Source organism: Chinchilla lanigera, unplaced genomic scaffold (genome assembly GCF_000276665.1).
Source record: "Chinchilla lanigera isolate Chin_1 unplaced genomic scaffold, ChiLan1.0 scaffold00001, whole genome shotgun sequence".
NCBI classification, from domain to species: domain Eukaryota; kingdom Metazoa; phylum Chordata; class Mammalia; order Rodentia; family Chinchillidae; genus Chinchilla; species Chinchilla lanigera.
Window position 1 is genome coordinate 9,693,915 of NW_004955402.1, and position 15,347 is coordinate 9,709,261.

The 15,347-nt window shown below is 45.0% G+C and overlaps 1 protein-coding gene across 1 annotated transcript in view; it reads left to right on the forward strand.

Annotated features, from left to right (window-relative positions):
• The window catches only part of Thoc1 (THO complex 1), a gene marked incomplete at its 5' end in the record, with an annotated part of 32,835 nt that extends 18,704 nt beyond the window's left edge, over positions 1-14,131 (forward strand). The window contains 10 exon segments of the mRNA XM_013519833.1: positions 4,748-4,848; positions 6,185-6,251; positions 6,448-6,498; positions 6,590-6,660; positions 7,512-7,607; positions 7,878-7,943; positions 9,605-9,688; positions 12,361-12,508; positions 13,152-13,227; positions 13,727-14,131. Coding sequence (XP_013375287.1) covers positions 4,748-4,848; positions 6,185-6,251; positions 6,448-6,498; positions 6,590-6,660; positions 7,512-7,607; positions 7,878-7,943; positions 9,605-9,688; positions 12,361-12,508; positions 13,152-13,227; positions 13,727-14,022 — 1,056 coding nt within the window.
• Between the last annotated feature and the right edge of the window lie 1,216 nt (positions 14,132-15,347).

Sequence of the window (15,347 nt, forward strand, 5' to 3'; positions counted from 1 at the left end):
AAAGTGCATACCTTAGGAGTTAAAGAAATCATAGTAGATGTTCCCAGTTGGTTATATATATTTCATAACAAAATTATAGAAAAGTATTACATGTTAGAAGTGAGGGTGACAAAGTGATTCATAAAGGGAAAATTATAACAGGAAAGAGGGACACATTGAACGTTCAACTCAAGCACCCGGGAAATGGGAGGCTGAGGCAGGAGGATCATCTTGAGTTTGAGACCAACCTGAGCTACATAGTGAGCTCAAGGCCAGCCTGAACTGCATAGCGAGACCCAGCCTCAAAAAGACCAAAAAAAAAAAAAAAAAAGAACCTGGAAAAATACAGAATAAACCTCAAAGAAACAAGTAAATAAGAATAACAAATTATTGGAACATAGCAAACAAACTTTACAGAACACATCCATCACAATCAGATAGAAAACTAGAGTAAATGAATAATCATTAAAGAATAGCAGTAAGAATTACAGTGGGGCCAGAAGTTTGGGGGCATATATTACCAGCACTTAAAGAAAATTCTTGATGTAAATGAAAATTTTCAGAAATTTCAAAGAGGAGCATCAGCCTAGTTCATTATATAAAAGTAAAAATTTTAAGAAAAATCTAAGATGAAATAGGGGAAAAATTATGTATCAGTCTCATAGAGATAAAAAATGAAATGATTTTAAAATTCAAAAATCATGAGCCGGGGTTATAGCTCAGCAGCACAGTGCCTGCCTGTCAAGTGCAAGGTCCTAAGGTCAATTTCTGGTTACAAAAAAAAAATTAAAAATCAATGGAAGTTGCTGTATTTTGTTTATTTTTAGATAAGAGACTTCAAAGGATTTATCCTATAGGAATGTGTGGCTCATCATTGGAAAGATTTCTTTAATGCCAGATTATCAACAGATTTCAAGATAAAATGTTGTTCTTAGTGAAATACCAAGAAAATTCAGTAAAGTCTAATGTGACAGAACTAAGAAGTAGAAGGGAATTTTCTCTAAGCTGATAAAGGAAATTGATGAAACCCTTATGGCAAATATAATAATCAAACTTTAGAAAGTATTTCCATTAAATTCAAGAACAGTACGTGATACGTGGTGGAATTGAGAGTTTGGAAGCGTCCTCAGCGTTCTCGGCAGGAAACTGGGTGGTAAGTGCGTACAGCAGAGATCTCTACAGCATGAAAGATGGGTAAATTGCAGCAGTGACTGGCAAATCTATAGTACAGGTTTTGTTGGCCCATAGCTGTGTTCCCTCATTTAAAGATTATCTCTCACCACTTTTGCAGTGCAGTATGGTGAGGAAGTTTTAGCTGATTAAAAGTTACAAATTAGATGACACTCAGGCCTCCAGGAAAAAGATGGAAGAATTGAAAATGGGAGAAGAACATGAATATTTTGCAGTTTTTAGTAAGTGAAAAAATTGGCTCACTGGCCGAGTAAACTTGCATAGGTAGCTCAGTCCTCACCAGGCTGAGCTTCCTTAAGCATAGTGTGGAGCAGTTAGCGTGAACAATCAAAGTCCTTCTTGGAACTGATTCAGTGTCGTCTTTCTGTCAAGGAAAACTATCTTCTGACAAAATATTTGAAGTTAGGTGACTTCAGCGGTAGATGTAGAGTTACCAAGCAGTGCCTAGCCGCGGTGATTGCCTCAAGCCCGGCTTTCATGTCTCCTCCCCAGACTTACTGTGTAGGTCCTTTCGAGGGCCAAGTCTCTTACTTGACTCAGTGCCTTTTTCCTTTCTTCCTCCTGTTGATCTCCTCTACCAACTCTACAGCTTTAGGTGTGCTACTGCTGTTTTTAATTTAGGCCCTACCCGCTCCAGGAAGCTTTCCTGCAGGCACTTAGGCAAATGAGTAGATAGCTGATGGGGCCTCTCGTTGAATCAGCAAGCACTGGGAAAGAAAAGGTTTTCTGAGGACGGTGGTGCCTTTGATTTTTGTTCATGAAATCTATTAAGTGTCAGTTGCACGTTCAAGTGGAGATGTGTAGTTGCTTGTATACAAATCTGGAGATTTGGAATGCGGTGGAAGTTGACAGTATGGGTTTGGGGGTTCCGTCGTCAAGTGGTAAGTAAAACTGGAGTGCGTGAAATCAGCCCGGAGAAGGAGAGTGTAGATTGGAAGGAGAAGAAAGTGTTAAACTGAAGCAGGAAGAAAACCAGCATTTAACGCGTTCGCAACCCGGCCATGTTTTGTGTGTCTTGCTGCCGGCAGCTCTGAACCCCTGGTAGTACATGCATGACCGTCCCACCAAGTGGCATGGGACAGTCCCAGTCTTTCTGGGTTCATCCGCATCACCCTGGGTGATACAGCGCCGGAGGGAACATGTTAATAGAAAAGGAAGGTCGGAGGCTGAAGAGTAGCCCGTGAGAGCAGAGGAGAACTAGAAAAGCGCAAATTCACGGTTGCCAGGCATCTCACAGAGTGAGCACTGTGACAGAAGTGTTCATTGGATTTACAACAAACTGAGTCATTGAAAATCTGGACAAAAAGACTTCTCAGTGGATTGGGAAACAGGAAAACTAAGAACGGATTGAGGGGTGGACAGGAAATCGTGAGCTGCGCTGATTCTTTCAGGAAGTTACACTTTAAAGGGAGGGCAGGTGAGGATGGGGTTGCCTTTGAGAGGTTAGTATTTAATGCTAATGAAAGAATTTGGGAAGGACACGGCTAGAAGATAGGAAAGCAGGGCGGTCAGTGAAGGAGCAGCTCCTCGGGAGGCTGGGCCGTCCAGATGAGTGGATTTCCTTTTGCCATGCGGATATTGTAACAGAAAGAAATGAGGGAACGGGTGTGGATGCTGCTAATTTGTAGCTTTGAGGCTAAGAAATTAGAGACGTCCAGCTTTATAACGACCTTGTTGAAAGCAGAAGTAGTTATGTACTTGAAGGGAGGAGGGGTGGTCAGTAGTGTTTGTGGTAAGTGAAAAGGTTTAAAATAGTTGCTGGGCAGGAGAGGAGCCTTAAAGAATAAAGTATTATTAAATTTTAATAAAATTTTTATTAAGTATTAAGGAGTAAAACATCTCTGAGTTGGACGCAGCAGTGCAGCGGTGCGCGGTTCGGTGCGTTCCCGCAAGCACCTCCGCCTGCAGCCCAGCGCGGGCCCGAGAGGCGGTGCGCAGGTGCGGGCGGCAGAGCTGGGGGACCGGAATATTGCAGGAGGAGCCGTGGAGTCTCAGCGGGCTACAGCCCAGTCTGGCCCACTGCTTGCTTTTGTTTGCTTGTTTACATTTTAAATGTTTGCATACGGGCCTACATAATATCGAGGATATGCTTCCTGGCCTACAGAGCCTAAAAATACTGTTTGGCCCTTTAGTAAAAATTTTCCTGACCCTTTATCTGGACTAAAATAGGGTTATAATAAAAAACAGGCTCTGTGGCTCTCAGATACGCAGAAAATAAAGAGCACCAGGGCCTTAGGGTCTCAGTAAGGTCAAATACTAGGTGTAGCGGAAGCGCGCGAGTGAGAGGCCGGGGAAGGGGCTGCTTGTGAGACCGTGGGTTCGGAGCTGGGTCTAGCGTGCGGCCGCACAGCGAGCAGCTGGAGTAGAGTGGCCGTGGCGGTGGGGTGGGTTGAGGTCCAGGAACTGAGGGTCTGTGTGGAGAGAGAAGTCTGGCAGGATTTTGAGGACAGGAAAACAGATAGCGCACCATTCACATCTGCCAGCGTGGGATGGGAGAGTGAGTATGATAACTAACAATCTAATACTCCGTTCCCACGCGTGAGAGAAAGCTGACTGGAGGGCCAGTCATTCTTTTTTTTAAAGACCCAGGGATTGCTTAACTCGGAGCCCTCAGCTGGGGCAAGCTGAGTGAAATGGCGGTTACATGGTAGCCTGCTTTGGTAGATAGGGACAACGTGGCTTCACCGAGCGTGTGGGACGCTGAAGCAGAAGCCAGTTGCTGGGCCTTCCCGCTGTCTTTCTGGTTGCTCGTCTAGCACGTGCTCTAGGTCCGTGGTGGTGACCCGTGGCACACGTGCCACAGCCAGCTGGGAGTTATCATTGAAAGCTCCATGGCGCACGCCTGTCATCCCAGCACTTGGGAGGCTGAGGCAGGAGGATCGTTGTGAGTTCAAAGCCAGCCTGGGCTACAAAATGAGTTCAGACCAGCCTGAACTGCGTAGTGAGACTCTTACCTCAAAAAGACAAAAAAAAAAAAAAGAGGTTTGCCATCACTGTACTAGGTCATAAAGGCAGAACTGATGGGAGTCTGTAGATTTAGTCTTCAGTCTTTTCAGGTTCCAGGGCCACAGTCAGAAGGACTTTCCTTCGACACTGGATGTTCCTCCTAAACCCTGGGCAGTGCTGCCCATCTGCTGGACCTCTCCTACTGCAGCCTGCATTTCTGCATCTGGGAAGGCCGCAGCCCTTCCCTTCCTTCCTACTGTGTCTGCCTTATTTTGTCCTGACAGCATGCCCCTAGACACAGCACTGCTGTTCACCAGCATGAGTATCTCATGGCCTCAAATGGTCAGGAAACCCAAGTGACACCTTTGCTGTTCAGTCCTTGGGCTTTGGCAGCAACACCGCCCATGGGCTGAGCTCACAGACGCCGTTGGGTTGAATTGGAATCTTCCATTTCTTTTTTTGTTTGTTCCTCCGGCACCGGGAATCGAACTCATGACCTCACGCTTGCCAGGCAGGCACTGTGCCAAATCCCCAGCCTGGAATCTTCCTTTTCCATAGTTGCATGACTGTTCCTTTAGGAAAAACTTGATCTTAATGTATTGTTTTATGTCTGTGTTTGTCTTTTGAGTAGTTGATGGATTTACAGCTGAGTGACAGTAACTTCCGCCGACACATCCTGTTGCAGTATCTCATCTTATTCCAGTATCTCAAAGGGCAAGTCAAATTCAAAAGGTGAGCTAACCGGGGTGGTGAAGGGTTTGTAAAGGCGCAAGGGAAAGGACTTAGTCACAGTGTTTTTCTTGCATCTCGGGCTCATCTTCTGTATCAAGGTTGCACGCCTTTGCTGCTTTTCTTACAGCAGCCAGCCAGTGGGAGCTCTCAGATGGAGGGTATTTATTGTGAGGAAAAGGTGTTAAATCATCTGCTGTTAATGTGAGTCTTCTCTGCTGGGCTTCAGGGCTTCCTGAGTGCTGCCTTTTCTCAGTGGGCGGAGGTCCCTGTGCACGTCGCTGCCAGGTGTGGCGCTGTCTAGAATGTCAGACCCGAAAGGGACAGAGGAAATCCCGGAGGGAGGAGTTCTGGTTTCTTCGGGGCTTCACAAAACCTCATCAGGGTCTCTACCCACACGCACCCCTCCCTTCCGGTGCAGACCATTCCCTCTTGCCCAGAATTGAAGAGGCGCCGCTCGAGGCGCTCTGCCAGGTGTGAGTCCACTGTCTCACTCTGGCTTCAGTGCCACCCTCACGGTTGCCAGCCCTTCTATTTTAGAGGTTTAGCGTGCTCTATAGAAACAGGGTCTGCCGGGTGCAGTGGCGCATACCTGTAATCCCAGCACTCGGGAGGCTGAGGCAGGAGGATCTTTTTGAGTTCAAGACCAGCCTGGGCTACAAAGTCATCCCAAGGTCAGCCTGAACTGCATAGCAAGACTGTCTCAAAGAGACAAAAAAAAAAAAGAAAGGAACAGGGTCTTTGGAGTTGGATTTGGGTCTGAACTCGAGCTTGGTGGCCTTCGGCACATCACTGGGCTGTGGTCTTCATAGGTTTAATGTGTACACGTGGGGGTGGCGAGGGTTCCGGAGGAGCGCGCGCACGGTGCTCGGTCGGGTGCAGAGACTCGGTCAGCGTCTGCCGGGCTGTAGAGCGGCAGCCGGTCATCAGCTGGGGTCTGCCTGCAGCGCTGGCTGCGGTTCTCGGGGTCTTAGTCGCATTGTTTTGAACTGATTTTAAAGGAACGCAGTGTGCCTAGCTAAAAGTGCTTCGTGTGTAGGGATCGGTTGTGTCACCTCACCTGGCGTTCAGCTTGTGAAACACGCATTACTGTGTTCACAGCTAGGTCAGTCAGTTGAAGGTCTTACTCTCCCGGTGCACACCTTGTCTTCATTACCCTCAAGTACAAGCATTTTCTCTGTATTGGCTCTCTTGGGACTGTTCTTGGTAATTTTTGGCACTTTTCAGTATGATTAAGTTAATGTTACATACCTTGTGTTCAAGACCATAAATCAACTGTAAAATTAAACACACAGTGCTATATGTAACTCAGGTGTGTTTTTACTGTTTTGTGTCCTAGCTCAAACTACGTTTTAACTGATGAACAGTCGCTGTGGATTGAAGATACCACGAAGTCAGTCTATCAAGTAAGTCCAACGCGCAGCAAACCTAGGATTGAAAAACGAAAATTTAGAATTTTCTTTGTTTCAGCCCCAAGTAGGAAAATAAGGATAAAGTTAAGCTCAGGTACAAGACCACAGACACTTCCTGGTTCTCTGCCTGCAAACCACTCCTGTGATGCAGAAAGTTGTTGAAAGCTTAGTATATTCTTTCTAATCACAGCTACTATCTGAAAACCCCCCCGACGGAGAGAGATTTTCAAAGATGGTAGAGGTAGGTAATGTACACGTACATGGTTTTCTTAGCACAAAGTATAATTTCAGAGAATTTCATTATGCAAATGTAATTTCTTTGTTTTTCCCAGCATATATTAAACACTGAAGAAAATTGGAACTCATGGAAAAATGAAGGCTGCCCAAGTTTTGTGAAAGAAAGGTAGATGTATACTTACCACAAGAAATAGAAAGACATTTCAAAATACAACTTGATATGACTGTGTCATATATGGATATATGTGTGTGTGTTTTCATTTAATTTTTGTTTTTTTTTTTTTTTTTGAGACAGGGTCTGGCTATGCAGTTCATGCTGGCCTTGAGCTCACTTTGTAGCCCAGGGTGGTTTCAAACTTGCAACAGTCCTCCTGCCTCAGCCTCCCAAGTGCTGGGATTACAGGCGTGTGCCACCATGTCCAGCTTGTGTGTGTTTTGTATAAATTTTAGTTTTTTGTTTTTTTTTTTTTGTGTGTGTGTTTTTCTCTGGTACCAGGAATGGAACTCATGACCTTGCGCTTTGCCAGGCAGGCGCTTTTGCCACTGAGCTAAATCCCCAGCCCCTGTGTTTTGTATAAAAATGCAAGTTATACTCTGTTAGGAATACAACCACTTCACCTTACTTCTATTTGTATTTTTACTTCAGAGTTTTTTTGATTGTCAGAATAGACTGATCTGTATTTACTATTAAAAAAAAATCCTGTATCTCTACTTGTAATTTGGCCTATTTTGTGGCATTTTTGTCTTCTCATGAATGTTTTATTATAATATAAAGCTTTCATCTTTTTTAGGAGAAAAACAACTTTTTTCTGTTTTTTTTGTTTGGTTTGGTTTTGGTTTTAGTTTTAGTTTTTGTGGTGCTTGGGACCAAACCTAAGGCCTTGCACATACCTGTCAAATACTACCCCTGAGCTAAACCCTCCCCCAGCCCTAAGTTTTCTTTCACATTAATAATGGCTTTTCCTTTCTGCTGTTCATATGCAATTCCAAAACAAGTGTATGTTTTGTTCCCCACAGAACATCAGATTCCAAGCCCACGAGAGTGGTACGGAAGAGAACAGCCCCAGAGGACTTCCTAGGGAAAGGACCCAATAAGAAAATTCTGATGGGAAAGTAGGTCAACTTCTCTCTCCATGTGTGGGGCAGTCTTGGTTATTTTTATATTTTGAAGATGTTACCATAGGAACTCCCATAGAATATAAATTTGGGTTTGCTATATACACACATGACTAAAGCAAACCTGTTAAATACTAAACATTATGAAGGAGAAAAGTAAAACGTGTACTGCCACCAGCTGGAAACTCAATTTACATCATGTTGTCTTTTTCAGTTTTAAGGCGTACGAGGATGGTGTCTATAAAAATTTTGTGTCTTATTTTGTAGTGAGGAGTTAACAAGGCTGTGGAATTTGTGTCCTGATAATATGGAAGCCTGTAAATCAGAGACAAGGCAAGTTTAATGTTTTTCAAATGCTGTTTTTCTTGACTGCAGCTTCATAGGAGAATGGAGTCTCTCCTCAGCTAAGATCAGCGCTCCTAAGTTTCCTGTGGCTGACTTTTGGCACGGCAGAATACGTCTTCCCGCCATAAAATAGCTAGAAATGCTAATAAAATAACTGTAGTGGCCACAAATAATAGAAGACCACCAAACCAAAAGATTTTTAAGACACGCAGGATTTTTTTTACAGGAAGGATTCATAAAATTAGATGCCTGTGAATCTGACACTGAGTCAAGCCAGTAGAACAAAATTGACACAGGAATAGTCAGTTGCAAAAGTAGCAGCCTAATAAGCTCTGAAAAGGTGCCCTGCTTCACCAGTATTTCAAAGTACAGTTAAGAAACACAGCAGGCAACTTCACAGCCAAGAAGCTAAGGGATTTTAAATACCAAGATGTTTGTAGGAATTGCAGGTAAAAATAGTTTGCCCTGCTGCTGGTTGGAGTCTGCTGGAGTTGCGTAAGGATACAAGCAGGGTTCCGTTACTGAAAGTCTGAAAAGGTGCAGAACGTGTGCACACAGGAGAACGATTATACCAAATTCTGAATAGCAGCTACCTCAGAAGAGAAAGGGGAATGAAATCAGGAAGGAAGCACAGGGAGCTTGAGTTATATTTGTAGTGCTTTAAAAATTGGAAGCAAATCTGGCAGAAGCTTGGCATATGGTAGCAGTCATGTTTGATATTGATTGCTTAAAAAACTGTAATCTTAAAACTAGCAGTTGGTTCCAGAACATTTGTGCATGTCCGCTCTGGCCGGTCATTGTTGTGAGTTCATTGTGTCTGGTATGGTATGTGGAAGAGTAGTGGTAAAGGCGCAAGAAATCTCACAGGCCTGCAGTACTGATTACGACGCTTGTTACTGTAACGAAATGTCATGCCATTTGATGCTATTTCTTTAGAGACCCCATTTTTCTAGTCTTAGAGATGTAGAACTTCTCATGTGATCCTCGGATCTCATTTGGGTCTGTATCAAAATTTTGTTTTTAAAAACAAATCAAAAAAAGATTAAATTAAAAACCAATCATGCTAAACTCTTACAATCTCATGGTCTGCTATTAGTTTTGGTTTAGGTTTAATAAAGTTGTTGGTGGATGGGGACATGAAGTGAAAGTAACTTTTTTGCTAGTGAAATTCAAATGCTGTTAAAACCTTGCCCACCCTTGGAAGAGCAGCATATCCACACACTGCAGTGTAAAGTGTGTCATATATAGTCTATAGTAGGTGACACGTAATACTGTGTAGTTACCAGATGAGTTTCTTAAGTGTCATTGCTAACTAATGTATGGGTACTGTGAGAATCTTTTATTTCTACCATTTTATGAGTATTAGAAATATAGTCCTGGGAACCAGGGATAGAGCTCAGCGGCACAAGTGCCTGCCTGGCGAGCAGAAGGTCCTGAGTTTGATTCCCGGTACCAAAACAAAAAGAGAAGAGATGCATCCTCCTGCCAGGCGTGGTGGCGCATGCCTGAAATCCCAGCACTCAGGGGCTGAGGTAGGAAGATTGCCATGAGTTTGAGGCCAACCTGGACTACATAACAGTGAGGCCCTGTCTCAGAAGAAACAAAAAAGAACAAATACATGGTCCTCACTATTACTTTGTAATGTCTAGGGAGTACATGCCAACTTTGGAGGAGTTCTTTGAAGAAGCCATTGAACAAGCAGACCCTGAAAACATGGTTGAAAATGAATATAAGTAAGTAATGCTTCTCATGAGCAAATTTTAATTTCTTCCACTATCTTTTCCTAGGAATTGTATGTATACCAGAGAGCCTAACAAGGAGGGCAGTCAACAGAGTACTTTTCCCCCTAGGGGAGTTTACCAGTTTCACATTACTGCACATTCTGATTTCAAGGATTATTCCTATTACCTATCGAGCGGGATTTGGAATCACCCTTGTTTCAAACTAGTAAGCAAACTGCCCCCTCCCTGGCTCCACCTCTCCCACCACCGCCTGTTCCAGAGCAGTCTCTGCCCCAAGCCAGGGCTCCCGCTGTCCCCTCTGCACCTCTGGTCCCCTGCTCGGCTCGCTCCTGCGCTTTGCCGTCCCTGGTCACACCACTCTCACAGCTCCCACCTGTCATTTCATCTCTCTTTGACGACGCCATTGAAAAGGCAAACCCTTAAAGCAGATGTTTTTCGCCAGCGTGCCGCCCCTCCATAGGTTCTGGTTCCTTCTCTGGGCATCTGTGAAGCAGCGTTCTCCGACCAGATGGCTTTTTATCTGCTGCCACCCCACCTCCGTCTACACTGTCCAACTCACTTGAGGAACTTCAGGAGTTCCCATTACCAGCAAGTAGCCCGAGCCCCTCATCTGTTAAGTGACAGTACCCATTTCACAGGGTTGCTCCGAGGATTAAACAGGGATTCGCTTTGAACCATGCATGCTACAGTTAGCTTTCAGTATTCTTTAGTGAGACCCTGTGACGAGTTTGTGCAGTTGCTCTAACCTCTTAACTAGTCTAATTTCAGTTCTCCGTGCAGCTGACCATGACTCTGAGATAAAATGCACATAGCGGGGCATGGTGGTGCATGGCACACCTGTAATCCCCACGCTCACCAGGCTGAGGCAGGAGGATCACCATGAGCTCTGGGCCAGCCTGGGCTGGCTACATAGTGAGGTCCAACCCAGCCTGAACCATGTAGTGAGACCCCGTCTCCAAAAGCCAGAACACTAAAGCACAAGTCTAGTCTCCGGCATGAAGTGCTGGAGCGTGCCTATCCCCGGCTCCTCCCGGGCCTCTCCAGGCCTTCCTGCGCCGGCTCCTGTCGCTCTGGCTCCTGTCGCTCAGTTGCTGTTCTCTCTCAGCGTTTCCGTTCTTCCCAGGGCCTCCCCTTCAGAGCCCTGCACACGCGATCTCTGGCTTCACCCTTTCTCACCGCAGACCCAGCCGAGGATGCTGTTTTTTCGCACTTCTGTAGTGCGCGCTTCATGGCACTTTGCACTCGAAATCCTCACTCTCGTGGCTCTCACCCACGTCATTGTCTGTAACGGGCCAATCCCTTGAGCTTGCCAACACTGCTCAAGCCACTGTGTCAGGTACTAAGGACCCGCCTCACGGGCTCAGTTAAGGAGGCTCTGGCTCCTCAGCCGGTGAAGGCGGAGGAAGGGAGGTGGAAAGTCCTTGTGGACCCTGAGCTGCGCTGCCAGTGTTGTCCTGCTTGAGTGTTCACAGTGCTTCTGCTCAGTACGACCCTTGCTTAAAAGACTACTGTGTATGCTGTCTCCTCCTGTGAGGTAGATTCACCCTTAAAGTGATAGTTCTGTAGGGCTGTTAAGAACTTGAATAGATCACTAGAGAATAAGAAAACTGCATAAAAAAAAAAAACTGCATAATTGATCCAAAATTTTGAAAGTGTGAAAAATTAAATGGACTAAGCAGATGAGCCGGGAAAGCAAAGCTTCGCAGTAGGCGTTCACTGAGAACAGCCCGCACTGTCGAGGGGGCGTCTCCCAGGTCTTCAGTGCCGCAGGCACGTCCCACGGGTGACAGGCCCACTTGGGAGATGACCGCACGAACTAGACTGCACGTGTGTGAACCTGGGGATGGGGGACTTCCAATAACTTGTAAATGCGGTCAACTTCTGTGTTTTTGTGATCCGTGTATATACTGCCTGTGGCAACGCTCCACTGGGGACCAGTTCCTGATTTTCTTGGCTTTGCTGCTGTGTTTGCTACTGGACAGTTCTCTTTCAGTGATTTGAGCCACTTTTTACTGACTGGAGTTAGTGTTAGGTGAATTAAACTTTGGGTGTTCTATAAATAGAAAACCAAATACCGTTTGAGTATCCCTTACCCATAATGTGGAATGTTTGCACAGGCTTTAGCAATTGAGCATTGTTGAGGCACTCAAAAAGCTTGAGAATTTGGAGCATTCAGATTTTTGGGTTAGGGAATCTTCAGTGTGTATTCAGTTATCATCAAAACCCATTGCTGAATTTATATTCTAAATGTAACATCTATAGTTAATACTGGAAGTGTGGGTATTAAGTCACTGAACACAGGCACCTATTTATGAATTTATGAACCTGTATTTTCCCAAATAACTAGGTGGATAATTCCCATCCTACACATAGAGGACTTGGGGACACATGCTGACTTGTTTAAACTCAGTGAAATACATGTAAACTTCCAGCACGTGTTGGCTGTGCCTGAGCCTGCCTCTTCAGATGTGTTGAAATTACAAATCAGTTGATTTCCGGTACTGGTGCATGGGTGCGCAATGAGCAGTCCTTTCGGGTCACAGTGAAAAGATGACGGCTTTGAGCAGTTACCATTGGGTATAAAGTTGTGGCAAAATCAGATCAGGTAGAAGGGAATACAGGAATAGGAAACTCAAATTTATAAAACTGTCTTTTTTTTATAGAGCTGTGAACAATTCAAATTATGGCTGGAGAGCCCTGAGACTGTTAGCAAGGAGAAGCCCACATTTCTTCCAGCCAACTAACCAGCAGTTTAAAAGCTTGCCAGAGTATCTCGAAAACATGGTAATAAAGTTAGCCAAGGAACTACCAGTAAGTAACATAAGCGTTTTTTCATAGCCTTTGACATTATCTTCTTTAAAGCTACTATTACTATTTGAACAATCAAGACGGAATTTAGTTTACCATGTTAAAAAATAAGTGACCTACAAACCATGTCTTAGAAATGAAAAGGAAAAAGAATAAAACCAATAATCATTTTTGTGTAGCAAATAATTTAGATTCGTAATACTTTGGGTAAACTATTGCCTGTCGGTAAGCTGAGGACATGAAGTTACCCAGTCTGTCAGTATATCACCCTGAGTCAAAGCCTGGGTCTGAACAGCAGCGGCAGAGGATTTGGGCTTTCTACTGCTCTCTTCTCCGATAGTTTTCCTGCGTAGTGCACCACTGCAACGACGTGCCTAGCTAACCCTTAGGTACAGTGTTTGCAAACCTGCCGCCGTGTGCCCAGCGGGGAGGTGGGGAAGTGGGACCCAGCTGTGGCCCTCCGTGCGCCCCTCCAGGTCGGCACTTCCGTTACCTTCTCCCCGGACGTTCAGTTAGCGCTCCGGGGAAGGACCTGGTCCCAGCACTGGGGACCACAGTCGGTCGTAGCTAAGCCAGGCACCTCCAACTAACCAGCCGCACTTCAGAAACTCGTATCCCTTTCAGCATTCTTCTTTTTCACCTTTAGCCTCCTTCTGAAGAAATAAAAACAGGTGAGGATGAAGATGAGGAAGATAATGATGCTTTACTGAAGGAAAATGAAAGTAAGAATTGAATTTTCTTGGCTATTTTACAGATTGGAAAAGTTGGGGTTCTATGTTGAGAGGTACGTTAATTTGATCTACTTCTCAACTTCTACCAGTTTTATCTCAGCTGTTTCGGACTGAAAGGGATGAGGAAAAATACTACCTAACAGTGTCAAGATGTTCCATTTTATGTAATAAAATTGGGAAGTGATAGTGCTATGTAAGGGGAAGGAAGATACTCGTACTTCAAAGCAAAATGTCGTTCCTCTCTCCGTTAGCTGACTGCAAGGAAAGTCCTCACACGTACAATACAGGTAGCAGCTTTAGCTTCGATTACTGACCTAATGATCAGGATTTTAAGATAGGTATTCAACCAAGGCAGAGTGCGATAAAGAACTGTTTTAAAAAATACAGCTTAGGAAAGGTGATTAGGCACTCAGTAACCCCTTAGCTTTCTAGCTCTTTTGTACGTTTAGGATAGCAAGTCACTGAACTTGATTCATGACCTGTTTCCTAGGTCCTGATGTTCGGCGGGATAAACCTGTGACAGGGGAGCAAATAGAAATATTTGCCAACAAGTTGGGGGAACACTGGAAGATTCTGGCTCCTCACTTGGAAATGAAGGACTCAGAAATCCGGCAGATCGAATGTGACAGTGAAGACGTGAGGATGAGAGCGCGGCAGCTCCTGGTGGCCTGGCAGGACCAAGAGGGCATCCACGCGACCCCCGATAACCTCATCAGTGCGCTCAACAAGTCTGGGTTAAGCGACCTTGCAGAGAGTCTAACTAATGACAATGAGACCAATAGTTAGCTTGTATCTTTTTTCTTTTTTATTAAAACTGTGATAAGATTTTGTTACCAAGCAGCATTTGGTAAGAGGTCCACTGGTTTTGGTAAACAATAAACATTTTTGTAACAGTTGTACAGTTGGCTGGTGCCCCAAGAACAACACACATCGGCTCAAACCTCGGGTGGGGGGAGGGGTGGGCAAGGAGAATGGCCAAAGTGAAGTGACCTCAAGATCACAAACTAGTTTTGTAAGTATTCTTACTGTGACATAAGCACTGTTTAAGGATACGCTGTCTTCCTGTACCAAGTCCGTTTCTGCATGCTGTTAGCTATAAAATGCTCTTCTGAAACCCGAGTGACCCTGCACCCTTTCAGCTGGCCCTGTTCTCACGCGTTACCGCAGCGAATCAGCAAACTGGGCTGCAGCCCACGTCTTCGGTTTTTTGAGACAGGGTCTCGCTGTAGTTCAGGGTGACCCAGAGCTCGCAGCGACCCTCCTGCCTCACTCTCCTGAGGGCTGGGATTGGAGGCGGGCACCACTATGCCTGGCTCCCTTGTGTTTTTATAACGTTTCATTGGCACTGAGCATGCTCATTCCTAAGTGCCGTGGCTCTGCTGGGGTACCACAGCAGAACGGATGCAGCAGGTGGCCTGGATGGAGGCTGCAAAGCTGAAGTATTTATTGTCCAACCCATTACCAAAAAACACCTGCTAGAGCGCCCAACTTGAAGGGAAATGAGCCGACAGTCTCCCTGTTTTAGCCTTACAAAAATGACACGGCCTCTCAAGTCTCTAATTCTGGGATTACTATGAAGATGGAATGCGATGTGAAAGCTCCCGGTGCTCAGCAAAGCACTCTGCGCGTGGCTGAAATGGTACCTCTGCCCTTCCGCCCCACACCCGCGCCGCCTGCCCAGGACTCGGGGCCTCTCGCCCGCCCAGACGGGGCCGTGCATAGCTCAGACAGTTCAAGGGCCTCTGTCAGTGACAGCAAATAAGGCACATTCAGGACTGAGACTTTTTTTGGCCTACTCCCTTCTCAGACCTTACATGAAGGCTGAATTCTAAAATAGCCCTATTAGTTAAAAACCCTGGTATAAATCCAATTTTTATCTTAGTATCTTTGGAATAATATTTCTTCTTAAGATTAAGTAAGACAAAGTCAAGCTCTTCAATGACAAGGAAATTTTTAAAAATTCTGATACATTCTACATGAGCCTTTTACCTAGTTTGTTCTTAACCTACGTCATCTGCTTTAGCAGCTTCAGCATTTAGCAGATCAGAAAATGTTTCTTCTAAAATTGTTCTAACCAAACCAGACAATGAGTAAAAAAAGACTATCACAAA